At 42.7% G+C, this 27,439-nt stretch overlaps 3 protein-coding genes across 11 annotated transcripts in view; 2 read left to right on the top strand and 1 right to left on the bottom strand.

Moving 5' to 3' along the window:
- Positions 1-5,488, top strand: part of myo1ea (myosin IEa) — a 30,067-nt gene extending 24,579 nt beyond the window's left edge. Inside the window, exons 20-28 of the mRNA XM_077713414.1 lie at positions 1,768-1,882; positions 1,962-2,131; positions 2,264-2,409; positions 2,507-2,653; positions 2,753-2,913; positions 2,985-3,065; positions 3,144-3,345; positions 4,062-4,231; positions 4,485-5,488. Of these exons, the coding sequence (XP_077569540.1) occupies positions 1,768-1,882; positions 1,962-2,131; positions 2,264-2,409; positions 2,507-2,653; positions 2,753-2,913; positions 2,985-3,065; positions 3,144-3,345; positions 4,062-4,231; positions 4,485-4,561 (1,269 nt within the window). The 3' untranslated portion in view covers positions 4,562-5,488. The remainder of the gene's footprint in view (positions 1-1,767; positions 1,883-1,961; positions 2,132-2,263; positions 2,410-2,506; positions 2,654-2,752; positions 2,914-2,984; positions 3,066-3,143; positions 3,346-4,061; positions 4,232-4,484) is intronic.
- Positions 5,489-5,771: 283 nt separating this feature from the next.
- rnf111 (ring finger protein 111) lies at positions 5,772-17,092 on the bottom strand. Of its 6 annotated transcripts, none has more exons than XM_077713892.1 (15): positions 16,973-17,092; positions 13,257-14,225; positions 12,526-12,658; positions 10,839-10,993; positions 10,396-10,590; positions 9,884-10,254; positions 9,530-9,770; positions 8,992-9,349; positions 8,755-8,880; positions 8,555-8,672; positions 7,925-8,005; positions 7,744-7,839; positions 7,460-7,546; positions 7,083-7,186; positions 5,772-6,998 (listed from the first exon to the last, which is right to left on the bottom strand). In XM_077713892.1, exons 2-15 carry the CDS (start codon positions 14,149-14,151, stop codon positions 6,881-6,883), a joined length of 3,078 nt encoding a protein of 1,025 aa, XP_077570018.1. In that variant the 5' UTR covers positions 14,152-14,225; positions 16,973-17,092; the 3' UTR covers positions 5,772-6,880. The 6 variants fall into 6 exon arrangements, with proteins under 6 accessions (XP_077570018.1, XP_077570021.1, XP_077570019.1 ...); XM_077713895.1 differs by having other exon boundaries at positions 9,884-10,251; XM_077713893.1 differs by lacking the exon at positions 16,973-17,092 and adding an exon at positions 16,388-16,552.
- Positions 16,621-27,391, top strand: sltm (SAFB-like, transcription modulator). Of its 4 annotated transcripts, none has more exons than XM_077713899.1 (20): positions 16,621-16,740; positions 18,468-18,555; positions 18,637-18,692; positions 19,296-19,323; positions 20,321-21,038; positions 21,599-21,642; positions 22,244-22,353; positions 22,426-22,575; positions 22,744-22,856; positions 22,932-23,074; positions 23,264-23,364; positions 23,439-23,495; positions 23,572-23,699; positions 23,953-24,112; positions 24,740-24,858; positions 25,075-25,251; positions 25,564-25,860; positions 25,948-26,086; positions 26,430-26,590; positions 26,830-27,391. In XM_077713899.1, the coding sequence occupies exons 1-20, from the start codon at positions 16,636-16,638 to the stop codon at positions 26,930-26,932; spliced, it is 2,997 nt and encodes a 998-aa protein (XP_077570025.1). In that variant the 5' UTR covers positions 16,621-16,635; the 3' UTR covers positions 26,933-27,391. The 4 variants fall into 4 exon arrangements, with proteins under 4 accessions (XP_077570025.1, XP_077570024.1, XP_077570026.1 ...); XM_077713898.1 differs by lacking the exon at positions 16,621-16,740 and adding an exon at positions 17,799-17,996; XM_077713900.1 differs by lacking the exon at positions 16,621-16,740 and adding an exon at positions 17,800-17,996 and having other exon boundaries at positions 22,932-23,041.
- Positions 27,392-27,439: the final 48 nt, after the last annotated feature.

The following is a 27,439-nucleotide window of genomic DNA, read 5'->3' as shown; positions in this document are numbered from 1 at the left end:
GGTCTTCTCTTATAACCATACTAAAAAAGCAGCATACAGTTCAACTTCAATTATAGTTTTAATTAAACAGACAAAAATCTGCTAGAGTAGTTCAACCTCATCAGGAAATCCAAAAACTTTTTTTCAAGCCCACAAATTTACTTCAAATGGAATTAAATGTATATGTTTATTTAAAGAATAGTTGTCAAAATCATCTTTGCTGCATGCCACACTGTCGCTAAGGTTTCCTTCACAGAGCCAATAATTTTGCCAAATCGTATGAATATTGCCTGTTATTGACAGTGCAATTTAAAGTATAGCCACCCAAAAATCGGTTTGTTTTTTTCGACAATTTACATACTATTGTCGAACGACAAAAAGTCAAGTACGTGACCCGTCAGCGAGATGCAATAACTGGCCTAAATGGCATTCGTACTTACCACACGACGGGTGGGTGCTCATCATCGGGGAGGAGACGCCACCCGAGCCCTCGCCCGCGTCACCATCCAGCCGACAAAGTACGCAGTGTGGTTGCGGAGTTGACATAACATCCAAAATGCTCGTCTTTTTTCCACTCTGGCCGTTTTCATGAAAGCGACACTTGTGTCAAGTCTGCGCTCGCCGACATTTGTATACATCGCACGCATACGTGCGTCGGAATGAATGCACAGACAAGTTAGTCTCAATTCCTTCTCACAGCTGATGCTGAATGTTACTCATTCACCACAGCTCAAAGGACACGTCACCGAGGTACGCTTATGAAAGTCAAATACCGCATAGAATGAAAGCGGCTGACAAGCTTTTCATAACAAAACCTTTCTCGGTGATAAGAGAGGTCGACTATTTTTTTTTTTTTTGTAAATGTCGCACGAAACAAGTGAAGGTTGTTGGATTTTGTGCCAGATGGCCGTGAAAACCAAAAGTGGTGATGGACGATCTGGTCATAACTGACATTTATTATAGGGTGATTGAAAAAGGACTGATACTAAGAATGAATGAGTTACTTTTTAATCACTTTTGTTCATGTAGTTTTTTGTTTTGTCTGTTCGTAACTGACATGAAATTGATTTTTTTTTTTTTTAGAAATGCTCAGAAGAAGCCCAATGGTTCATTTTCGGCAGCTTTGTTGTGGTTATTAGGGTCTTTTTTTTTTTTACACTTTAGTTTGTGGAGATGCAACAGTAGGGGCATGCCGGAGGGCAGGATGTTTAGTCTGGCAATCTTGGAAGCCACAGTGTGTGATTGCATGTTCTTAATGTCTCGCAGGAAATTACATGTAGACAAAACGCCAAAACGACTAGCTTTCTTCAAATGGGAAAATTATATCCTCAAAATAGCCCTTAAAAATCTTAAGTCATGGTGAGAACTTTTCAAAGGGACTCAAATTGGCGCTTCTTTTGATGTTTTTGTTGCCTTCCGCAGGGCTGGCAATAAAATCCTGGCAAAACATGGCTATGCACGAGCTCGTTTTCGATTTAAAATCCATTTTTTTCTGCTTGGAAGCTTATTTTGTAATTCTCCATGTACTGTGGGAACATGTCATGGTTTTTAAAAATGCAGAGTCAGCAATTAGAAGAACTAAACTGGAGTCAAGAGACAACTTTTCTTTTACCACAGTGACGCCTGCTGGATTGATCAGAAGGCTGCCCTTTTTGGATGAAATGAATTTCAATTCCTGAATGGAACCTATTTTATTAATCCCAAAATATCCCATGTGGACATCGAGTTGCAAATATAATTAGGAAATACTGTGAAATACTACTAAAACTTTTTGGGGATTTTTTGCAGCTCTTTCTTCTGGAGGAAACCAGGGAGCGCAAATTTGACGGTTACGCCAGGACCATCCAGAAAGCCTGGAGGAAATTTGTGGCTTGCAAGAAGTACGTCCAGATGCGCGAGGAAGGTAAGAGAGGTGCCACGTTGTCCACCCAATGTGCGTTTTGCACACCCTTCTGCTATATTTGGTGTTACTTTGGTGCCAGCGTCCGACCTGCTGCTGAATCATAAGGAGAGAAGACGACACAGCCTGAATAGAAACTTTGTGGGCGACTACTTGGGTATGGACGACAGACCAGAGCTTCGCCAGTTTCTGGCCAAGAGAGAGAAGATTGATTTCGCTGACACAGTCACGAAATACGATCGCCGCTTTAAGGTGGGTTTGAATATCAGCTAATCACCAAAGCGGGCAGATTTCTTGTAGATGTTTAAATCGGCCATTTCACCATAGTACAATATCGGTTCTGTGGACATGGTATGGATGGTATGATTTGTTTCCCGCCGACAGTCCATCAAGAGGGACTTGATCCTGACTCCGAGGTCGGTGTACCTCATCGGAAGGGATAAAATCAAACAGGGACCCGAGAAGGGACAAGTGACCGAGGTGCTCAAGCGCAACATCAACGTGGAGAGAATCTTGGGAGTTTCTCTCAGGTATGAAGCCCTCCAAATAAGGAGTTCTTCCCTATAACTCCTATTAACTTCCAATTCAATGTCAATATATCTATCAATTGTGCTCCGCCCCGCCCAGCAACCTGCAGGACGATTTCATGATCCTACACGAACAGGAGTACGACAGCTTGCTGCAGTGCGTCTTCAAGACGGAGTTCATCAGCTTACTGGCCCGCAGGTTTGAGGAGAAAACCCAGAGGACTCTGCCACTCAAGTTTAGTAATACGTAAGTTGATGTGTAAACACCGGCAATGCTAAGGCGAGGTCTTTGCCGTGCCCCCCTTCAAACGGAAAGATAGTCCAAAATGGCGTGACGCTTTTTCAGACTGACGCTGAAGCTGAAAAAGGAGAACTGGGGCATCATGAGTGGAGGAGCCGGCACCCGACAGGTCACCTTTGTTCAGGGTCAGGGAGACATTGCGGTGCTTAAGCCTTCCAGCAAAAATCTGCAAGTCAGCATCGGGCCAGGACTTCCGAGGAACACGCGTAAATAATGATTAATCTCCATAAATGATTATTTCAGGGACAAATCAACATTTGCCGCCTTCATTTCTCAGGCCCCACCAGAACCGCCATCACCCAAAGACGCTCCAGGACTCACCAGAACGCGCCCGCACGGCACGCGCCGGGACCTCCAGGTTGGTTCCCGATGAACGAGTACTTCTCCGTCTTAAACGATGTCGTGATTTATTGCCATTTTTCCTTTGGCCTCGCAGTCGCCCACCAGAACGGCGGACCAAAGAACACCAATCACATGGCCAACATGAGGAACTCGCTCTATCAGCAGCACCAGGGTGACCCCGTCCGCCCCAACCTCCCCAATAACAACCACAGCCAACCCCGGAAGAGGGGCAGCGTCCGACCGCAACACGGATCCAACCTGGACTTCCTCAGGGTCCCTGACCAAGGAGCTGCTGGGTGAGGAATTTTGCATTTTAACTCATTGACTGCCAATGTCAGTATTAGACATCCAATCCATTCAAATAACAGTATGGGTGAAGGGGGTTGGTTGTAACACGGATTGGTCATCACATTTCCCATAACTCCATCAATCAGACTTCCGGTAATACGAAAATATTGAATCGTCTTTCACCAGATTAGGTATTGGGACTTTGTATCAATATTTCTAATTATTCTTGAACACCAGAACATTTATTGTGAACCTAACTCAGTCAATTCTCATATTTCCACTCATTTTCACTGTATATGTAAATATGTAATCCTCATAAAGTACTTTTTAACAGCTCATTTGTACATTAGCTGGCTAAAGGTTTGTCACCTGAAACATTTTTTCTTTCATCACTACCTTGTTTCAAAATAAGGTTCAATATTTTAAGTCCCGATCAGCCATTGAGGATGACTTTATTTTATTTTTTATACACGATAGTCTCCCAAAAAAAACTAAATATTAGTGGCAGTTCCACAATATAAACAAAATGTGACAAGGACACCTGGAAAAAAATCGAAATGATAAATGACACAACAGCAATCATTTTATTTTATGTTTTTAAACCAAACCGCAGGAACAACATCCACTCGCACAAAATGTTTGCCAAGTCAAAGCAAGCATTTCTGCAATAGTCTGAATATAACAAATATGGCCATCTGACATCAACTAATGTTCCCTTCGCCAGAGCCCATCGACCATCAACCGCCAGACCTCCGCCGGGTGGTGGGCGACCCAAGCCGGCGCCTAAGCCTAAACCTCATGTTCCCCAGTGCAAAGCCCTGTACGCCTACGACGCCCAGGACACGGACGAACTCAGCTTTAACGCCGACGACGTCATTGACATCATCAAAGAGGGTAACGTGCACACTTATGCTCAACTTTCTGATACAAAAATGAAAAAATATCACTTTGTTTGGGTAGAACCACAGATATATTTTATTAAATGAATAATCACGGGGGGAAAGCTGACAGTCATGAAAAATGAGATTTCGACTTTCATGAGTCATTCATCAAAGAGTCAGAAAACACCTTCATTTTTCTATATATTGAGGGATAATTTGATTAAAACTATAGTGGGCTGTTTTATATAGGAACGATGTTATTTCAGACGCTTCTGGGTGGTGGTCAGGACGTCTACGAGGGAAACAGGGTCTCTTTCCCAACAACTACGTGGCCAAGATTTAGGCGGACCACCATTGGGCGGAAGGACGGACGGAAGCGTGAAGAAGCACTGTGGGATCTCGGGGGGGAATCCTCCACTACTGCCTTGCATAGTCCATGAATGTAAAACTTTCTTTGCGGCTCCACTTCACCACACACCAGGATCACTTTTGTCCTTTTGGGAAGTGCGGAACAAAAACTATTTATTGTATTTATACACGCTTTCTCTCCTGATCTCTATTTTGTTTTGCTTTTTAATGTGTAATCTGGGAACAGGCTGTGATTTAAGATGTCTTTTGTGTTGTTTTTTTTTTTTATTCCTCTTCTTTGATGATTCCTAAAAGAGGCCGTCATATTTATTACGTCTACGGGGAATGAATGGACGCCGACTCGTGATTTTAGAGCGTTTTTTTTAGTCACCAAAGATAGTCTGGGTGTACTGTAACCTGAAGCACGCCAACTTTGGTGTGGTAGCACTTTATCAGTACAGGTACTACTAGCTTGGACACTAATTTTGTCGAGAAATGAAGGCCAATGTTGTTGTTTACACGAAAACAGCCATAGTTTAGTTTTAGTTCCGTATCTCGGACTCGCAGGCTCCCGTTGACGTCCAATCCATTGGAACGGGGAGACGTCTTTCCCGGTTCAAATGGGATGGACGGACGTTGGAGCGGGATATCGGCCTATTGGGTATTTGTGCGACTGGTCACAAGGTGGCTTTTTCTCCTCCACGGGACATGGGCGAGGACTCACTCTAGCGATTTTTTTCGGGGGAGGGTTTCTGTGCACCGCAAGTCTCATTTTTCATTCACGTGGCTCCGTTTGAGCCAATCACCGCTTTGTTCTCCATGTCGCTTCATCACTTTGGTTCTTGGGTGTTCTTAAAAGCATCCTTGTGCAATACAAGACAGGAAATTACTTTTTTTTTTTAAATAAAGCATGTATTGTTAAGTATTTGCCCTGATTTTTTCTTTTAAACCCAACTACTTAATGCTGATGAGCATTCCACGATCCCCAATTTTTCTTTTATCTAAAATTCCTTTTCACATGATTAAATATATATAATCATTTTCAAGTATCTCTAACTCAGAACTTTACCATTTTAAATATATTTAAAAGTTGCACTATTACTACTTTAGGGGTCCTTAAAATTAGCACATTTTTAACACACTAAACTGTTAAAATGTAGGTTTGAAATACCCCCACGAATAAAGATGACACAAAACACCGCACAAAGAGTTATCCAAGTTTATTAATATTTTTTTAAACTAATATAAATCCCACAGAATATGCTCCTGGTGGCTTTGAAGGGTGAGTGATGAGCGCATGTATACCTGCTTTGAATTAAGTACTGCATGACTTCACTCCATTCAAAATATTTGTATTTACTGTATTTCATAGTTCAAAAGAGTGGAAATACATGGCCTCGGCACGCCATTGTCACAACTAATCCTGCCTGCTTTTTCTTCTTTTTGTGCAAGTCTATGCCAGTCAACACTTGAATGCCGTCGTCTTTTTCCCAACACTCAACTATAGACACTGTTTTGACGGGATGGAACAAGGGAGGGGGGGGTCGTACACGCTATATGTATATGTATGTATCTCTATCGCTATATCCGTGACGTGATCGCACGCACGCACGCACCAACGAGCCCCGATTGGGCGACAAGGGCTGAGTGACATTCTTCTGGTGTGAAATGGGTGCGTCGCGGGGCGTGTGCTGAGAAAATACTGTGTTTCCAAACACACAAGCGTGTGCGTACTAATACAGCAGCTCATCTGTTAACAGTTTTCCCTTGTTAGGAATGTCTAGAATGCTTTTTTGTTTGTCATTCAAAAAAAAAAAAAAAATGTCACTAACAATCCACATTGTCTAAACACAAACTAATCAATACAATGACTGGTCAACATGAACTCTTGCCAACTTGCTGTGTTTGTAGTGGTGGTGATGGTGGTTGTTGACATTCTAGTCTAGTAAAGCGAGGCGTGGTTGGTGGCTTTACTAGAGCAGCTCTTGCTTTGAAGCCCGTCTTAAATGTGCAAACAAATGCAATTTCGCAAGGAAACATGCAGAGAAAAATAAAAATAAAAACAAAAAAAAAGGTAATTTTTGACACTTAAGGAAACCATCCAAAAGCTACATAAAAGCTTCATAAATACATATACTCTCAATTATTGGAGAAGAATTGATAGCCGGCACTGTCGATGTTTCCTAGTCTTAGAGCTGCGCGGGTAATATTCATTGCCTTCTTTGGTTGACTGCAGTACTCAGGAGGAAAACCGTGAATATGGAAACAAAAAGTGTTTTGTTAGAAAGACAAAAAAAAATTGGGGGGGACAGCATCAACTCTCAGCAGACAACTGCGCTTCAATGTCCACTCTACAGATGGGGCACTTCTTGTTGGTTAGCAGCCATTGGTCAACGCACAGCTGATGGAAGAGGTGCATGCATGGCAGGCGCCTATCCAAAAAAATAAAAAAAAGATGATTTAACCAATAGAAGAGAAATGATTGCATTCCAATTGACTTTTTCTGGGTGGCTTACCTGACGTCCTCGCCTTCTTCCAGTATGGACAAACAGATGGTGCATTTCTCCTCCGTATCTTCGTCCGCCCCCTCGTCTTCCTCCTGCTTGCCGTGTAGCTTTCTCTACAAGTGACAAACATTGGGAGGCATCAGAAGCCACGCCTCCAACAATCCATTTTTCTTCCAAAGGAAAAAAAACAACAACAAACTCGCTGCTATTTACATTTAACTTGTATGCAAAAATTTCATTGAAAGAGTATTGTTAAGATATTCAATTCATTTTCTGGGGGGACAGAGAGAATGGTCCAAATATTTTCCCTGGAAAACAAACATGGCCCCTCCCCCAAGACTACAGCTAACACTTGTTTCCAAATGGATTTGTTCATTATTCCTCACCGATTCAGGGGTTGCGTGCATATTTTTCCCAATAGAGGCCCAAGCTTCGGGGGTTAACTGTTGGTCAATGTCTCTCTCCAACACCTTCTGTATTGGGTGGCAGGGCGTTAGACGGCTCGTTTAGTTACACCTAGGGAAAGCCTTCCTTCCCCGACAACATCTGCATTCACAGCTAAAAGACACTACAGCACTTTTCTAAGTGAGTACAAAAAAGGCCACTCTGTCCCAGACGACACGGAAACGGCCAAGCGGCTCGGCGCGCGGTCGCGCTCGGACAAGCTCACCTTTTTGTATTTATGTGGGTAAGTGCACCTCTCTATGGTTCCCTGAGAGGCTCCTCGGTTCACCGTGCCCAATCTTTCCTCTAAATGCAGCAGGTCCTACAAGAGATGCAACAAAAACACCCTCAATGGAGTTCGTATTGATCATATTTGCCATAAAAATCCAGCATTGACAAACACTCACCTCGTAGGTTCTTCCAAAGCCGGTCATTCTAGATGAGATGTAGCGAATGTGCGGGTAGGTGACTTCAGATATGCCAGTGTGCTGTTAGAGGGGGAACAGAGAAATTGTATACAGATATTTGTTTCTGCCGTTTGAGGAAAAATACACAGTGATAACCTATCTTTTTTTCAATAAAACCGGTTTATTGATGCAAAATGTAGCGAATCACAGTGTTATGGTTCCACTTTTTGTTTAGTTTTTTTGCTAAATAGTGAAAAACTGTATATTTTCATTCCCTTAAATGTATGACTTTAAATTTGATGCATAGAAAACAAATTAGTGGAACGATCCTCATCAACACAGAATTGCCATCTTGCATGTCCATGCTGCTGAACAAGATTAAAAAATAAATAAATGAAAAGGAATTAGTCCACTGTATTTGTTCCAAGGCTTTTCCTTAAGGCTTTTCCACCACGCCTTTGAAATGCCTGATGAGCTTTGTTTAATTGCTTATGCATAATTCATCTCCTTTGCCACAGCGAGCATCCCTTGAAATCTTAGGGGGAAAAATGTCATTGATCTAAAGACACAATTCAATTAAAAGTGACTGCTATTTATGCAAATGTATGCTCATGCTGCAGATGTCCTTACCATGAAGGGGATGGGAAAGTGGTGCAGCCTGGAGGTGGGGTGGTAGTGGTGCAGGTGGGAGTGCAGGTGCCCCGGAGGGTACGGCGCCACCGTCACGCCGGTCTCAATGCCGAGCTCCCTGTCGACAGACAGAGGCGTTGGCCGCCATTTTAGTGACGCTCATTAAGCGGGATGCGGAGACGCGGCTTTTTGATACAGACCACGCGGTCCTCTGCTCCGGCTGCCGAGGGTGGGAAGACATGGTTTGCGGCACGTGAATGTGGTGTCCGTGGCCGTAGTTGGGGTGCATTCTGTGAGGGTGAGGAGGAGGACGCTCGTGCGCTCGTCTGCAAGGGACAAAAAATACAAATTTTGTTGTAAGGAGACTGGCCAATAACCGTATATATCTGAATATAAATATATATATAGTTTTTAGTTTTTTAGACAGCAGTACTTACGTGGGGTGCTGCAGCATCCTGCGCCTCTGGACCTCCATCCTCTGCAACATTTGATGTTGGTGGAGCCTCTGAACTGAAATCATCGATGGCATTTGATGCGGCAGGGTCTGGTGGTCGGCGGGTAGATGCTGGGCCAGCGGGGCGTTGGAACCGGCCAGGTGGTGAGCGGCCAGGGGGGGCACGCCGGATACGGCGTGGCCGGACGGGTGGGATGGCAGCGGCGGGTGAAAAGAGTGGACGTTGTGGGGAAGGACGTAATCGCCTTGTGGAGGGGGCTGAGCTGGAAGTTGGGGGTTTCCATGGGAATGGGGGCAGGGGGTAGACGGCTGATGATGCAACGAACGTGCCAGAGAGCCATCTGGGAAGAAAAGAGATCAAATCGATCAATTGGAAACCATTACAAAAGGGGGAAAATGGAGTCATTAGGATTTTTTTTCATTGCCCACAAAAAACAACTCAAATAATAAAAAGATAAATCTATAATCTATAAGTTGGAAAAATCTTTCACCCTTTCCCAACACTTGACGTTCCTACTTACACGAGGGATGTATATAATGCCTGCACGGCTGCTGAAGCTGCGTTTGCGGCTGAGCCACCATGTCGTTGCTAAAAGAGTCCACTGCGGCTGGCTGGCTGGGTCCCGGAGTGGCCTGGGAAACGTACGCGGGGGGCCGTGAGGTGGAGCCTGGGCAGCAGGGGTCAAAAGCGGAGGTGCTGCCATGGAAACTAGCCCCGCTGCTTCGCACACTACTGTTGCTCAGGTCCACTGGCAGGGTTTGCTGGGTGGATAAAAAGGCTGATTGACTCAATACTACACAGAAAAGACCCTTATAACCATGGAACATTGCTAATTTTATTGGTGCATTCAGAAATTGGCCTTTTTCTTTATTACCTGGTCGTGGAAATGGGCTGCGTTGTTGCCCCCGGCGCCAGCGCCGCCGCTCACGCCGCAGGGTGCGGGCAATGCGTTGGGCCGATCCACAGCACAGCTGGATTCTTGGAAAGGCAGGGTGCCCGGCGGCTGTGGCGTCGGGTGGTGGACGTGAAGGACAAAATGGTGCGCGTTGCCGTGGCCGTGCTGGGAGGAGCCGTTGGCCTGGGCGGACGAGGCCTGCATGCAGCTCGAATGCGAGTGGCTGAGGGACAGATGACCGGGCGAGGGTCTTCCGCAGGGCGAGTGTTGCTGACAGCACGAGGGCAGCCGAGGCATGGCCGTGCCCGCGTTTTCTGCCGGACCCGATAAACCTGGTCTGCGCTCATCTGCTGAGAAATAGGAATTTTAATAATATCTATTTCCGCTTTGCCATGTGAAGCCAAGTGAGCTTTGTAAAAGAACATGTTCTCGGTGGGAGGTCTGAATCGATCCAAATTAAAATCAATAACAACAACAACAGGCTTTCTTACCCTCGGCGGCAGTTCGAGTGGAGGCACTGGGCCTGGGTGTGTGCATACTGTCGGGGATTGAGCCCGGGCAGCTGGTGGAGGGGCCCGCGGCGTCGTTGAGCTCTGAGGTAGAGGCATGCTGGGAAGAGGACGACGAGGACGACCTGACCGTTTGAGGGTGAATGCTGCCAGAGGTTGTTGGCACAACAGAGAGGTCTGAAGACAAAGACAAGGGTTCCAAAGCAGATCAAATTTTCACATCCGCGATTCTTCACAATCAAGATAGCATAATTAACCCTTAATAATAGTACTCAGTTAACTCATTGGCTGCCAATGGTGGAGCTTAAAATCTCCTGTTTAACCGCCCCAACTGTCCTTGGTGCCGTGGGACTATGCAAGGCACCGACCGCCTTAGCTATCTGAAAAATAGGACTGAGATTGAGATGACTTGATGTTTTCCCTACCATCTTCGTCCACAGTTAGATCCACCACCTCCCCAGAATTCTGCCGCAAAGGTTGAATGACGGTGGAAAGCCTGTGACGTCCTCTGGGCTCCTGCAGACGGTTCTGCGAGCAACTGCTAGCCCATATGCGACCTAGCCCACCCAAAGAGCGCGACCTGTAGAACACAAAGACACCTTGTAATGTGGGAGGTTATGTTAAAAAAATAAAATCAGAATACAACAAATAAATTGTTTTCACAGATACAACAGATAAGATTCTATTAGCTCTGAATGACTAGGCAAAAACTGCGTAGACATTTTAGATTTTAGTACAACCTGATAATTAACTTGGGATAAGAATAATCTATACAAGACTGTTGTAAAACTAATGACTTCATTTAGAATTAAAAGAATTGTAATAATTACATATTAAGTTGCAATCAAAAGATATGTCAGATAAAATGCAAGTGGGATTTGTGGTGGCAAAAATCCAATGTTTTTTTTTGTTTTTTTTACTATAGTACTTTTATAACTTCACTTACATATTATCGCTAGAAAATGATGTGTGTGCTTAGAAGCTGTTATTGTAATTGGCCAGGCTCCTCGGGGAGTGTGCTATCCACAATGGAAAGGCCCCTAACTAGGCAGACGTGGGATTATTTTGCAAATATCTGTTTGCCACCATAAGCCCTTGAGGATGCGGGGGTGAAGACTGAGGGGGCACATTTCACTGTAAACATGAGCACTAGTGGAATGAAGGAAATAAACAGTAGCTCAGGGAAAAAAAATAAGTGACTTCCTTCCACTACAAAATGGTCAAAAACCACCAAGAATTTAAAAAATGAACAAGTTACAAAGGAAATTCAACACAACATGGTTTCTTTGCAGGTATTTGTTGTAATTTGAAATAAAACAGATCCAAATATTGCTAACCAAAACAAATAATTAAAAAAACAAAGAATTGAGATAAAAAAAACTAAAAAAAAAGCTAATCTCTAAACTGAGATGCCCTCTTCTTGCAGGCTTGCAAAATGTCTTTCCATTCATTGAGAATTATACATTTGCCGTACTTTCTACAAAGTGTCTAAATCAATTTAAAATCATATTACCATCGTGATTTCTACAAAGTGTCTAATTCATACCACATATATCCAATTCTAAACTGCAGTTAATTTGTATCTGACTGAAATCGAAATATTCTAACCCTAATAACATTAGTTTTTTTAGTAACAGTCAAACTGGAAATCAAATTCCGTGACAATATAAATGTGCTGAGCTGAACTTTAGCATGAGAACCAATCAAGTGTTTATCATTGATTCCTATCGACTATGCAGTTTATTATAAGCCGCTGCAGTGTGGATAGGACAGCGTTTGACAGTATCCCACTGTGCACTGATAAAAAACCCAGAACATTCTCTAGATGCATTGCTTTGCTAGGGAACAGCATCAACAAAACAATCAGTGAACTGAACACCATGTATTTAACTGGAAAGAGGTGCTGCCGGGCGGAAGAATGCGGGGCGGGCCCATACAAATAATTGTGGTGCTTGCTTTATCACTATTAAGCATTGAATAATCCAGAATAATTCCTCTGAATTTTCACCAAGACCAAACAGTCAATAGGAAACCAAAAAAAATATATACATATATATATTTTCAATGCCTATACATGGTTTATCTATTAGCCGAAAATAAAATGTTGCTTACCTGAAACCATCTCCGACTGTGACAATTTCAACCTCACTATCCGTGGAGGTGACATTGATCTCTTCACTTGCAGGGACAGTGGGTGCTGGGGCTGGAGTAGCCTCAATCACAACCACATCTTCATCCAGAGCACCTGAAATAACAGTTTTAGGCATTTATTTGCATATCATTGAATTTTTAAGATTGTGAATCTGCACTGTGCCTATGTTTTTAGGAAAAATACTATGCGAGTTGCTATTGAAATAATATTCTAGATTCCCCGAATGGGATTTCTATTTGTATTGTCTCCCAATGGGCTGCTGCTTAGCACCCTCTGAAACTAACTGGGACTCCGGTGGGAGGCTGGTGTGGTTGGGGAAAAACAACACTGATCATACAGCTTGGAAAATTAACACCTAGAAAGGACCTTCTTGAAATGAGAAATCTTTTGGAAGTAATCTAAATTAGGGATTGTCATAGGATCTGCTACACTTATCTTATGTATTCTTCTTTTCTTACATTTTCTACAGCGTATCGTCAAGTGCACTGGACCAAGCAGGAATTGAATCCTGCAATTATTACATGATACTCATGTGACTGCAGTGACCTGGTGTATATTCATCATCCATGAAGATGAAAACATCCAGTAAGATAAAGACTGCAGTGCCATTTAAAGAAGACAAATGATAGACACAGCAGCAAAGACAGAGAGAGATAAACAGACGTAGAGAGCATGAAGGACAGCAAATTACCAGTTGCTACTGCAGCGCTGTTGGGCTGGCTGCTGGTGCTGCTGACATCCACGTACAGCTCGTCCTCTACTTCGGTGGAGGAGGGCGACGACGAGCCGCTGCTTAGCTCCTCGCTTGAACTACTTGTGCTATCGAGTAGAGCGTATTTCCGCCGTGCAATGACTTCTCGTTTCTTCCTCTGCAGTAGTAGTCGCTCCTTCTGTTTCTGCGTGCGCTGGCCTCCCGCAAGAACCGACTTGACAAATCGTTTCCGATGCAGAGGCCGTCGACCGCTCAAGCACGGCCGCTTCAGCAAAACCGGCTCGGCCTCCGTCCGCACCCACTTGTGCGAGCGGATCCGCCTCGTCCGACCCGCCACGGTGCGAAGACTGACTCCAGTGGCTCCCGTGCCCAGGACGGCGCCTTTTTGTTGGCCCCCCGCGGGCCCCGTGGGACCCGTGGTCCCCGCTTCCGCGTCCTCCTCGGAGCTCAACGTGTCCGAGTCGCCGAATCTTAAACTGGAGGACGGGGACGAGGCACAGTCGCTAAAAGATGACTCGTGATTGTGTTCGTCCTCGCTAGAGTGACGTAAGAGTTCTTCCCTGGAACGCTGAGGGGGGACGGGGGTCTCGCTCAAATGGGCTACTTTAAGCGAGCATTCGGACGGTCCCGCTTGCTGGACCTTCCTTTTCCTCCGTGCCGAGAGGCCTCGCTCCGAGTCCTTGCGAGCCGCCGTGTCCCTCAAGGTCCGGTGCCTGGTTTCCGAACACAGAGCGGCAAAGTCGGTGTCGGCCATGCCGATGACCTCCAAGTTGCTGGAAAAGCTCTTTGCTGCCTCCATGGGCTCTGGGTTGACCAGCGGCTCCTTCAGATGCTCCTGTCTGCTGGAGGCCTCAGATGGCACTTCGCTCTTCATAGTTGCAACTCTGTCCTCACCCAGCTAACAGAGTATGCACGTCCTATCTTTCAAAGCACTTCATCTCACAACACCTACAAGAGCAGAGAGAGAAAAAAAGTTGAAAGGCTTTTTCTTTACTCGACGTCTCCAATCGGTGACATCATCCGGTAGATGCAATAACTGAGATGAAAAGTACGGTGAGAAGTCATTTCGAAATGGTCTGTTTTTATTATGGGTGATAAATTCTGGCTGGTTCCAGGCATTCACTTGAGGATCTCATTTCTAGATGGCATGGCAAGTTTGCTTCATTGACCTATGGATATACCCCACCCTATAACAACAATTGCTATGGAATTTTCAGTTCTTACAAAAAAAAGGTAGAGCAATGTTTTGGTCTCATAAATTTAATCAGTAAGGTTCTAAAAGATTATCGATAGGATTTTCAGGTCTTCCCAAAAAAAGGTAGAACAACATTATGGTGTCTTAAATTTAATCAGTAAGGTGCTAGAAGATTCTCTATGGAATTTTCAGTTCTTACAAATAAAGGTAGAACAATGTTATGGTCTCGTAAAATTTAGATTCTCCACGGAATTTCCAAGTTTTACAAATAAAAAGTAGAACAATGTCTCTTAAATTCAATCAGATTCTCTATGGAATTTGCAGTTCTTACAAAAAAAGGTAGACGTTTTAGTCTCCTAAATTAAATCAGTAGGGTTCTTGAGGATGCTCTACTCAGACTGCAGTAAAAGAGCAATTGGCAACCTACGTACAAAATGCTTAAGGATTTGGTTAAGATCTGTGGAATTGAGTTTTTTTTTCTTTTGACTGAACGAGACAAAAAATGTCTCTGGCCATCCTAAGTGTGAACACAGATCAAAAAGGTTGGAATACTTCCAGTAGTGTTTCATTTTTTAACAAGACTACTCCCCTCACTGTTTGACCAACCCAAAACCATGTTAGATTATTAATATGAAAGTCTTTAACTGGCGAGTGTAACTAGCTATGTGTGGAGCTAGGCGATGTGCGATGGCAAAATCCAACTCTTGACTGTACGTTATCATCTCTGAAGGGAACCCATGTCTTTTCAGGCAAAAACTATGCAGACAGAAGGTTTTGTAGGATTTTTTTTATATTGAGTCATGTGCGTGCACACGCCCAAAATTTCACATGCACTATTTATTTATTGTGTCGAGCTGAGAAAGTAGGCGATTTAAACTTTATATTTGAAATGGGTAGTCTTACCGTTGTGTTATAACTGATTGCTATCAAATCTGTTCATCATGTTAATACCAAAATCTCTAACTTACGACATCGCTATTAGCAACCGTCTTGATTCCAAACAAATTTCAGCCACACCGAGACCCAAAATCCATAAACAACCTTTGACTTTGTAAAAGCAAAGCATACCTCTGCAACATCACCGAAACATCCACAAAACCTTTGACTTGGCAAAGGCAAACATCTTTGTACATCATCTTTCCCCAAACTCTTAATCAAAGACATGAGTGATATGATGATAACAATAACATCTTCATGATTAGATGCTGCACTTTTCTTGGAGTGATTGATTTTAGGAATAGGGTGGACTAAAATGAAAATTGTCATCTTTTTTGTTGTTGTATTTATTTAAAATTATAGTGTCAATTTGTGTGACAATTACACTATGGCTTGCTTCCAAAGAACAATTTAATAGGCAGTTTCACAATACTTTGGAAACATGCGTGCGTCAAGAGCTTTGGTAGATTTGTTTTCATCACATTAAACTGATAGGTCTATCATTTAAAAAAACACATAATAGCATAGTCCAGGCAAAATAATTGATTTGGACAGCAGTTTAAAGAAATGGGCACATTTTCTGCAGAATAATTATTGCTAGGCATACCAGTTAAAATTGGGACACATATTGCCGTCAATAGCAGTAAGTGATATAAAATCGATATTAAGCATCATCTAATAAATGGACAAATGGATTCATATTAGCAACCAAAGCAATAGTTTGTCTCAAGGCTACCAAATAGAGAGGCTAGGTTGATGGCGTACATTTACATACTCCCGATCAGCATCAAATCGGACTGTACACATTGTCCTCACACCCAAAATTGACGCTTTATCATCCCTGACATCAATCGGCGATATTTTCGGACCGAATAAATGGAGCTGTGCGGTTGTGAAAGCAGTAACTAGGTCTCGGCCTACCAAAAGAAAATGAATTAAACTCATTTATTTCCTCCCCACGTTCAGATCTGGATCATACCTTAGTCCAACTTTCGCAATACATCGCACAAACGCCATCGAAGCCATTATTAACTTGTTTATGTGTAATAACGCAGGAAACAGGACTAGCCAAATCCATTTGCGGCAGTAGTGAACAGAGGTAAAACTAGATGTGGGGGAGCTAGCACCACTAGCCTGTCACTTACTACTACTTACTCCCCATTTAACACAACGATTCCACGTATCTCTTTATACGTGGTCTATTTTTGAAACGTGTCTTTTGAGTTGATGAGGAGGTTGAATTCCGGCGAAGGATCAGGATACGATAGTCATTTGTCACGTTTACGCAGATCGCAACTCGGATGGCCTACATTTGAATCGCGATATTCAATGGTAGGGTTAGTGAAACTGACAACAGAGCCGACGAGAGCTAAAAAGCAGCATCGAAAGCAATGGCCCCGAAAAGGGGCTACATGCTAAGCTAATACAGAGGCTCGCTCAACTCCACTGAGGAAATAGACGATTCTACACCCTTTTTTAGTCACGTCATTGTCTCGGATCCACCTTACGATGATCGAACCGTATCTCTACGGTGTGTCTGTGAGGTCAGATGGGAAGATCTCACCGTTAGTCCGCGAGGAAGTCCCCATTTCTGCCCTTTTGAGTCGATACTGTTGTTTACCCAGCAGGTCGTCCGTGCGCTCTCACTGGTTACAATACGGGGCTTGTGCTCGTTGCCGCAAGGGGGCGCCAAATGACAGCTTTACGTTTGCGACACTTTTACGACAGTCGTAAATCGGCGACCCGGCACGTTATGAGTTTTTCAGGGGGTTTAAATTGGTTGGAGTCCGCGTAAATATTGACCAAATGCTGATAGATAATACGAGTAGTTTATGTTTTTAAGGTGGGTTATTCTTTAAATGCATGCCGGTGTCTGAAGTTCCCTGCATGTAGTAAGTAGCACTCCTACCAGCGGTCATAAGTAGAATTATTTGAGTTACATTCATGATCTTGTATTATGGTACATATATATTTGAAATTTGGAATTTGACAAACATTTAAATAGTGAGGCAAAACCGCACTATTTTACAACTGCGTGGAAACGAACCCTTTGTGAATTTTTTTTTAAATTTATTATTTAAATTGTATTTATGCTTTTTGTTTAAAAATAAGTCAAGTAAAGCGTCTGATTTCTATAGTATCCAATAGAAACAGACGGTCAATTCCTAAATTAGACAGTTGCAATCATCTCTTAATCCTATTGTTAGTGCCATTGGATAAATTGCACAACTTTTCCCCAGTGCGGTTTCTGGTTCGAATTCAGCCAAAATGTAAAGCCAAGAGTAATATAAGTCTAAGTATAATATGCTATAGTAATTCTATAGTAGACCAATTTGACTTCGTCCTCCAGGCCACTGCGTGGCGGTAGCAAGTTTTAGGGCCATAAAAATTGAAAGGGATAAAAATCTGCCCAATTGCGGCTTGCGCATGTGAATGTGAAGTCAGTCGATAAAATGGCGTCGGTAGCCATTTCCGTGGCGCAGAAAAAATTAACCGAATTAAGGGTTGTTCACCTTAAATCCGAGCTCAAAAGACGAAATTTGGATACATCGGGTATTAAGAGCGTGCTTCTCGCCAGACTGAAACAGGTAATGAATGACCTTCCATAGTCTGTTAAGCACAAAGCGGGGAGAGTAGCTAACGTTTAGCCTGCAGCACCATCATTAAAACCATCACGTTTTGGTAAACCCAGCCTAAGATTGCCGTGAAAATGTTAACTTCATTCTTCAATTTTTGTAACGTTTTCTCTTGTAATATTAAATATCCGAAAGAAACGGGCATGTTAATGTGTAAGGACTAACAAAGCCAGAGCAGGCAGACGTTGGCTTTTTAGCCTGTGTATGAAAGAAGGCCCCACTACTTCAATAGGTGACGTTGTTTTTTCTAGGGGGGCTGTTAACATTGTGTAATAGAAATGTATGTTTACATGTCATATTTATGTATTACTCATTAGCATTTGGCTTAAGGCAAAGTCTGTTTCTTCATTCAAGAGAGTTATTCTTCGAAGTTCTGCGTGTTAGCACTGTTATTTTTTTTACTGATGTGTTATCTGCTCTCAGGCAATTGAGAATGAAGATGCAGAAAATGGTGGTGTTAAGATTCAATCTCCAGTAAGCACGCCTTCTCGTAAAAGTGGAAAAGGCAAAGGTAATATCGCCCAAACCCAGCTAACACTGAAGTGCCAAAAGTTAGTCCGTTGAGAATGTTTGTTTGTTTTTTTTTTTTCAGGAAGGAAAATTGATTCAGATTTGGACGCGACCACAGAAGATCATATGCCTTCTAAGGTAAGTGGCATATTTCTTTCCGTGTAATCTTTTTGCCAATGGTGTCATTACTAAGGTTAAATCATTTGTCCTTGGACGCTCGATGGTTTCCCAGCTCCAGTCCCATATCGAAATGTACTACAGTAGTACCTCTACTTTCAACATGAATCAAGTTTTAATTACGTTTTTTGTGGCATTGGTCTAGCTCAAATTTCTCTTATTGCTCTCACCACTATTTGACCCTGTGGTGATTAGTATGCCTGGAATGCACAAACTGATGTTTTGACGTGCCTATTTTTTTTAAAATAAAAAACAGTTTGTTATTGAGTGCCATACATCTTTGAAAATGTTTCTTGTCACATTTAGAATCCAGCATTTAAGCAGGTTTGGACTCAAGCAGGTCTGCACTAAAAACTGAGTAAATGTTATAATGAAGGCCATATGTTCAAACAAAACTAAATCATGTTTACTTTAATGCTGAATAGAAATAGATGTAATTTCATGTCCAATTTGATCAGTTTTTTTCCTAAAGCGATGAACAAAAATCCAAATTGTCTTAAAGGTTAGTATCGTGATTTTATTGCTTGTTCCTTAATTGTTTGCTTTACTTGCTATTTCTTCTAGGAAACAGAAGAATATGAGTCTGAAAAGGGTATGTATGATGACAAAATAATGTATATTATCCTAATACTGTACACATCGACACCTTTTGGTAGCAAAACATTCTTTTGCACATTTATTTCACCTGGCAGTGGCTTCATTTTCCAGGTTACCCCCTAACCCTTGATTTCAAATAGACCCCACATTTGTTTCACTGAAAATTGGTTGCACACAAGCTGTTGGTTTTACAGCACTTTGTTTCTGAAATTCAACTGCCACATTCCTGGAATCGCAAGATGCTACAGAGGGCTTTCTTCTGACATCTGATTTTGTGGTCTAATGAACAGCAAGTAAGACGATTTGGAGACTTGGAGGATGATCAGAGTATAATCATCTCCGCCTGACATTGAATGTCAGCATGGACGTAATGTCACGGACTGCCCAAGTGAACCGGCAACAGGACTTTTATGTGGGTTGGTTGGACGAGACCGCCTTGGGTACATGTTAAAAGGCTAAAATGCATCGGCATTTGGAATGTCAACACATTTGATCGTCTCTTCATCCATCTCAGTCGCACTGATTGCTTTCCAGCGCAGCCCAGCGTCGTAATCGTCTATGACACTCGATTTGGGCTTGGACTACGATGACAAAGACCGGCTTTGTTACAAGACTTGCAAAATTATTGGAAAAAATGGTAAAACATCATCACCACGACGGACTGCAAATTTTTTTGGAGCACAATCGTGCAAGTGACTTGACTTCGACAATCGAGGAAATGAACAATGGTTGAGGCTTCCCTACCCATCATTTCCGATTTGAGACTCCCACCACCAGTGGTTGGTCACCCGTTGGGGACATCTGAAATGAGACATTCGCAAAGAATTGTCTCTCACGCCGGAGTTTTGTGTCTTCCTTCCTATGCTGTCCACGCCCTCGATGACGTCTAACACTAAATGTGCTTTCTATTCTACTTTTAGGTCAAGAAACATGTGACATGTCCATGTTAAACGTTGTCTTTTTGCCATGTGTATCCTTATTGAATCCCTCAGATATAACAGATACAGATGATGGTACAAGGAAAAATTGTAAGCCTGCGCTCTCCGAGGAGAACCCTTCTCAGCCTGAGCCCGAGGCCGAAGCCGAGACCGAGGCTGAACCGGAGACGGCAGTCGCAGTGGCCGATTCGGAGCCGGATGCGGCGGAGGCCGACACTGATGCCGAGCAAGAGCTGGATGCGGATTTCGAACAAGAGCCCGAGGGAGACGACGAGCCACCAGTCGGCGAGGAGGCCGAGCTGCCAGTCGATGAGGAGGCCGACGGTGAGCCCCAAGTCGACGAGGAGGCCGAGGGCATGCCTCAGGACGACGGCGAGGCGGAGCCCGAAATGGAGTCAGAAGAAGAGATGGCTGCCGAAGCCATGGATTCCTCTAAAGAAGCCGAGGACGATCACCTGTCTGTGTCGATCCAAAACGAAGACGCCATCACCTTAGATGTTGATGGCGACGATCTTCTGGACACAGGTAAACACGTGAAACTTCCAGATTCAGAGGCTGACAAGGGCAACTATGAGCCTGAGGCCTCTGCCGAGATGAGCACAGATGATGACATGAAGGCGGAAGACAAAGATGGCAAGCAAGATGACGGAGCCTGGGACAAGCACTCAAAGGACGGCAGAGAGGCCACGAAGAAAGCTGAAGCCGGAGATAAAGACAAGGAATCTGGGAAGAAAGGGCCCTCGTCTACTGGGGTATCTGGTCAAGGAAAGAGGTTTGTCTTTATATGTCAGTTCTTTGATACTACTATCAAGTTCACCTCTTTAAGAGCGCAACATTGTGGGTAGCCTCAAGATTTTTTTTGCCATAAGGGAAACGTTCAGATGATCCCAATCCCGTCCCTCAGATTATTTTTTTCACCTGATAAATTGCGACAATACCCAGGACCTGAAAAACCCCACTTGTTTTTTTTTTTTTTCTTACATTGCCTCTTCCACCGCATTTAAAGCATTTCCCATTTTTGGCTGAAGTGCATTAATAAGCACTTTTAGTTTCCTTGATGGCCCCTTTTCTAATCCACCGAGAAGGTGCACAAACCACCTGAAGAGTTCATTGGTCAAGGGAATTAATTGGCAGACATCCTGACCCCGTCACCACTGGAAACACTGAAGCCTTTGACACACGGTGTCACATCTACGCCTTGCTCACTGGACTGTTTTTCTTTCCTGAAAAGTGCAAATGTGTTAACTTTCCCTAAAAAAGACTCATCCTTGTCGCATGGTTTCATTTACTGAAGCTCATTTGCTGTTTGTTGTGGTAACTTTTGCTTTGTAGCTCTTCAAGAGACAGAGATGGAAAAACTGCAAAGGACGATAAGGGTAAGGCGTAACTGGGACACTTATCTCATTGACTGTTATTGGTGGTGATAGACAAAGTACTGTTGCTCTAAAAATGCGAGCTGTTTTTAACTACTATTATTAATGTTTGCATTTTGACTCACTCAAACTGAGGAAACATCAGTAGTTTTCTCCATATTGCCCGTTTGCCCAACATTTTTTTTCAAGAACTCTACATTAGTGCACAGTACATAATGGTAGCCTTTAATCTGGGCATTAAAAAAAGTTCACTATGTTTAATTTTTATTTGTTTTTAACTTTACATTTCACCACGTAAAAGTAAATATTAGATTCTAATTTGAGGGAATTTAAATTTTGTGGGTGGGAAAATTGTCTTATTACTTTCTAACGGCTTTAATGTAATTTAATAAACTCGTTGGCTTCCATTTATGGCAAAAGCAAAATGGAATAGATGGATGTCAATCACCGTTAATGTCACAAAAATTGAAAACAAGCTCAGGAAAAATTGATTTGATATCTGTCTATCGCTGTCAATGCCAGTGAATAGGTTAATTATTACACATTAATCTAAATATATTATTTTTTAAATGCCCATTGTGTGTAATTCCTGGGTGTTATGCAGTGGTCGGCACTGGCAGCAACATCAGCTCTTCTCATAACGTTTGGGTGAGCGGCCTGTCCTTCAACACCAAGGCGGCCGACCTGAAGAATCTCTTTGGCAAATATGGCAAGGTAGTAATTTGGATTTGGGTGCCTATTTTTCAGCAGCTATCCTTGTATTGAAATGATTTCTATTGTTGACAGGTTTTAAGTGCCAAGGTCCTAACAAATGCCCGGAGTCCTGGTTCAAAATGCTACGGACTGGTGACCATGTCTTCTAGTGCAGAGGTGACTCGTTGCATCTCTCAACTGGACTGCACTGAGCTTGATGGACAACAAATATATGTTGAATGCGTAAGTGACAGAAGGGGACCTGGGATGAGACTGAAGTTGGCTTTCTTCCCTTGACATCTTCAAATACCTAAAAAAAAATGCAATTAAGCTACCATTCTAAGTTTAAAGTTTGACTAAAAGTAAAATTACTTTGTCCCCCATTAACATGTTCTGTATTTTTTTGTCTAGGGCAAAAATATCCCCTTCAAAAAAGAATCTTCCAAAATTGAATCAGATGACAAAGCAAGTACCAGCAAGTCAAGTGAAAAGCGCAGTTCCACAGGGACAAAGTTGTCTAACAAGTGAGAATACGATAGCAGATCGACTGCACTCTAGACAGCCCCACTGAAATGCTTCTCTCATCTCCTTCCATGTAGGTTGCAGCAACCTTACAAGAAAGAAGAAAAATCTGGGGAGAAGGACAAAGATTCATCCAAGGATACCAAAAGTTGCAAATCTGATTCCGGAACATCAAACTCCGCCCAAGGTACTTCAAAAAGAGATGACAGAGCCAACAGACGTACGTTTTAACCTCCCCGCTTTTTTGTTTGAGCTGTATTTTTTTTTTTTTTAGATATTTGACAAAATATTTTCATAATTAAGATGCATTTGGACTATAAAAATAGGATAGGGTTGTGGCTCGGTACATTTCAATATATCAAATCTTAGTTTTGGCTTTATTCTTTTTGTTGCTGTTATTATTGTTCAGGGTCAAGGAGTCCAGGTGGTATGGCGCAGGGAAGTCCAAACAAAGGAAAGTCCAATTTCATCAAAGCAAGACCTTTTAGAAAGACAAGATATTTTGAAAAGGTACGGTTTGATTATAATTTTTTTGTGGCAAACACATTTGGTTGTGCAACGCGTATCTGTTTGCTTTGTTTCAGCCATTTATTCAAATGCCAATGCAAAAAAGACCCAAATGGTTGATACCCCCTGCTGAGGTACAATTTCATTTCTTTTTTCCCTTTTTATTTATTTTTTATGCTTCGGTTTATCAATGTTTGTCTTTCCTCTCAGTTGGAAATGATTAAAAATAAACAACGCTTTCTCAATAAGGAAGGAGAATTTATTCCATTTGCGAAGATTAAGGAGCAGAGAATACGTGAACGGAATGATCGCACCCGGAGAGCCACAGATATGCGCAGGTGGGTGAATTAATCCAAATGCATTTGGACAGGAAGGCTGCCACATTTAATTGACTAATCAACTAATCTCTTCACTTACCTATAGAACTTAAATCTTTATTTGTTTTTCGTAAAGATTGTTTTAAACAAAAGGAAAAAAATCAATATTTCTTTTAGATTAAAAAAAAACAAGCATACCATTTTTTTCAGTCTAATTCATAATTTTTAAATGTCTGATCATATGTTGACTAACAATAATATGAATTCCTTTCAGACAACGCGAAATGATGGATCAGGTGCGCCGCGTGCGGGAGTGCGAAGAGCGCGAGGACCTCTTTCGTGAACGCCAGAGACTGGAGATGGAAAGACAAAAGCTGGAAAGGGCGCGCTTTGAGAGGGAGAAGCTTGAAAGAGAGAGAATCCGAATTGAGCAAGTATGTAACAAACCTCAACCGCCTGTGAAAAGACAAAGGTCTAATAAGGAATTGTTATAAAAGAGGTCGACCTATACCAATTGAAAAAAACATTAATTTTGGCACGTTGACCAATTGGAAAAACGCCTAAATTATACCATTGGAGCTTTTATTGAACTTTTAAATATACCTGCACACATGCAAACGACTTCTCAGAATCTTTATCTGAATAGCGTTTATTGTCTATGTAGATATAAAAGATACACAACATAAAATGTATCCTCCTCTGTTGATGAATACACGAGTATAGTTGCTCGTATTATTTCTCAAGTCAAGTTAACTTGGTTGCCTGTAGAGGTTATTAATGTCCAGCAGGTGGCAAAGAAACACTCAGGTTTAGCAATTTGTCGAAACGGTACATTAGGCCACATTGACCCATCACTACTAGCGACTTGCATAGAGTGCACAGAAAACTTTGGATTGTAGGTGCCAGTCCATTAGTGTGCGGTCTCTTTTTCTCCTTACCTTTTATTATGAGGAGTACTGGGCAATTGGTGGTGTGAAAATAACAGTTATCTTATTATATTGGCATTTTGTTTTTAAATCATCACCTTTTGAGCAGTATTTGACATGAGCCTTCTAATCTAGGAGCGCCGGAAAGAAGCAGAACACATAGCCCGCCAGCAGGAGATGAGACGACAGCAGGAACAGCTACGCTGCGAGCAAGAGAAGAGAAACCTCAAAAGAGGTCGTGATGTGGAACAAGGGTATGTACTCGTTGCTATTCAGGCAGTGCTTAGCCATCCTTTTAGTGGAACACATGAACAAACTTCACTTTCTTTTTGAAGGCATGGTTCTTTAAAGTGTCGGTTAAACTTCGCGTACAACTTTCTGGTGATTATTTGACAAGATGTACAATTTTGAAGGGAGATATCACTGTACACCGACTGCGTCAAGTTAAACTGTCTTGGTCTAATTTTCAGTCGGCGAGACAACAATTACTGGAACGGTAATAAGAAGATACAATCAGATGCACCCGATTCCCGACTCAATCAAGGTGGCAACTTCAACCGGGAGCAGAACCGCTTCTCCAACTTCAACAACCGCCCGAGGGGGCGCTTCCCGCAGGCCGCCGTCGAGCAGCGCAACATGTTTGATAGGTTTGCATCAGTCCTTCATGCTCTACGGTGCTAAATTATTTAAATATAACCAACCACCATTTATCATTTTATAGCCATTCTGTTAGGAAGGACATATTAGCAATGACCAGACCACACTTATTGATGTTGTGTTTGCGTAAACAGCTCCTATAGGTTCTCAGGCAAACGAGGCACACTTTAATAGACAAAAAAATATTTGCCATCTACTTGTTTGATTTTACTGATCTAAAAATATAGGTATTGGGTAGAGATTGGTGAAGAAATGGGACAATTTAAAAAAGAAATAAAATAAAATCTTTTTATTTTTCCTAGGCGCAACCGGTTTGATGGTGAGCCAGAAGCAAAGAAAAGCCGGCCTTCTCCTCAGCGGCAGGGCAGCGGCGGCGGCGGCAACTTTGAGCGCTACCCCAAGAACTTCGAAGGGGTGCGACGGCCCGAGCCTTCACGCGACACTGACCGCAGGGATCGAGACGAGAGGCGGCCCATCCAGATGCAAAATCGGCCAATGGGAGCCAGGATGTCTGGCATGACCCAAATGCGCTCTCCCAGGGACGGCGGCAATGGCTGGAAAAACGACGGTGGAATGAACGCCAACAAGGGCGATATGCGGTAACGCTTATTTAATACCCTCATTTGGCAGTTCTGGCTTTTTCTGGATATACTCTGAGAATTTTCTACTTTTTTTTTTTTGTACAGGGGTCCCATGCGCATTCGTACCGACAGATCGGGCCGAGACGGGCCCGGCCCCGCGCTTAGGGGGGCTTCTTCAGCAAACAGAGGAAGAGGCTCGTTTAATGATCGGGACGGAGGAAGAGCCATGGTGATAAATGAACAGGTCTGCTTATTGTCTATTGTCTCTCTTCTGTACGAGTGGAAAGCCAGGGTATTTAGCCAGGTATTTAGTCTCCATCAGAGGCGTAACAATAGATCAATCTGGAATAAGACGTCGGGTGATTAAGCAATGATCCACTGACTAATTCTCGATTGTCATCTTTTATAGTGTAAAAAATACAACTTCCAACCATTTTATTTTTAAAGCTCCATTCAAAATGTATTCAATCTCATTCATCAGCATGAATGAGTTAAACGTTGAAATGTTTGTTTCCACTGCTCAAATCTTAACTGAGAGGATTGGTGCGCTATGCGTTAACTGGTCCTTTTTCAATATGTCTGTTCAGCCTTTCAACTCGGGACGCCGGGTCGTGGTGGAGCGTCACAATCGGGAGCAGGGAATGCGAAAGGAATGGCAAGGTCCTTCCAGTTCCCGAGGAAGTGGCGGAGGGGACTACAACAACCGCAGGATGAGCGACAGTCGTAGCGGCATGTCACCATCTTCCGGGTAAGACACTTTGTGCCTAATTTTAAAGACGCTTACACGTCCGAGGCAGCGGTTTGTGACGAGCCAACATTTGAGTTTGCAGTGTACTTTAGGAATGCTACTTTTTGAGTGAATTGAAAGAAAGAGAAGACAACATAGCATTTTGATCACTGTATGCTAATTTAAACAAAAAAGTAAAGGGCATTTGATTGATTATTATTGACAGTTTCTTTTCCCCTTTTTTTCATGTTCCTTCTTAGTCACTCGTCTGGTATGAGACGCATCGTCCAAATCACCAACAACTCCAGCGGCGGCGGCAACACGGGCGGCTTCAAGTCTTTCAAAGGAACGCGGCAGTTCTAATGTCCACCAAAAAAAATGAGGAAATGTTTTTGGCTTACTTTTTAGAAGTCTTTCAGGCTATTGCTCGGTTTAATAATTATTTTTTTTATTTTCTACAAAGGTATTCCTCATGGGGTTTTCTGCTTTGTGCACCAATTGAATTGTACTGGGGTAATTGTAATTCTTTGTAACATGTGAATATCTCGTTTTTGTCAATTTTCCAGTATGAAGAAGTGCCCTTGAGGTTAATTGACGTTCGCCCCATTGAAAATAGACTGGACGTCTTTCGCCGTCAATGGCATCCAGTGAGTCATTGAAGGCCATACATGTTCTCAATTCCCTCTGCAACTTTGAACAAGTTGTGTGCCGTTTTTGTAATATAGAATGTGTGATTGATGATGACTTACATACCCTAAATTAGTCTAATTTTTCATGTCAGCTGATGTACCAATGGGTGAATAAAGCATCCAAACATGTGAAGCCACTGCTCCTTTGAGGGTTTTCTTTCTTTGCAAATAAGAAGACAAA

Source organism: Stigmatopora nigra, chromosome 3 (assembly GCF_051989575.1).
Source record: "Stigmatopora nigra isolate UIUO_SnigA chromosome 3, RoL_Snig_1.1, whole genome shotgun sequence".
Classification (NCBI taxonomy): domain Eukaryota; kingdom Metazoa; phylum Chordata; class Actinopteri; order Syngnathiformes; family Syngnathidae; genus Stigmatopora; species Stigmatopora nigra.
Note: the sequence above shows the minus strand (reverse complement) of the source record. Positions and strands in the feature narration are given on the sequence as shown.

Bases quoted from the DNA above. Each gene is read 5' to 3' on its own strand.
- sltm (XM_077713898.1), top strand. From the start codon at position 17,862: ATGGCGTCGGTAGCCATTTCCGTGGCGCAGAAAAAATTAACCGAATTA. The intron at 23,700-23,952 runs GTGGGTGAATTA...AATTCCTTTCAG, and splicing joins AGAGCCACAGATATGCGCAG to ACAACGCGAAATGATGGATC. The intron at 26,087-26,429 runs GTCTGCTTATTG...ATGTCTGTTCAG, and splicing joins CCATGGTGATAAATGAACAG to CCTTTCAACTCGGGACGCCG.
- rnf111 (XM_077713892.1), bottom strand. From the start codon at position 14,151: ATGAAGAGCGAAGTGCCATCTGAGGCCTCCAGCAGACAGGAGCATCTG. The intron at 9,771-9,883 runs GTAATAAAGAAA...TTATCCACCCAG, and splicing joins CAGCCCATTTCCACGACCAG to CAAACCCTGCCAGTGGACCT. The intron at 6,999-7,082 runs GTAAGCCACCCA...TTTTTTGGATAG, and splicing joins GAAGAAGGCGAGGACGTCAG to GCGCCTGCCATGCATGCACC.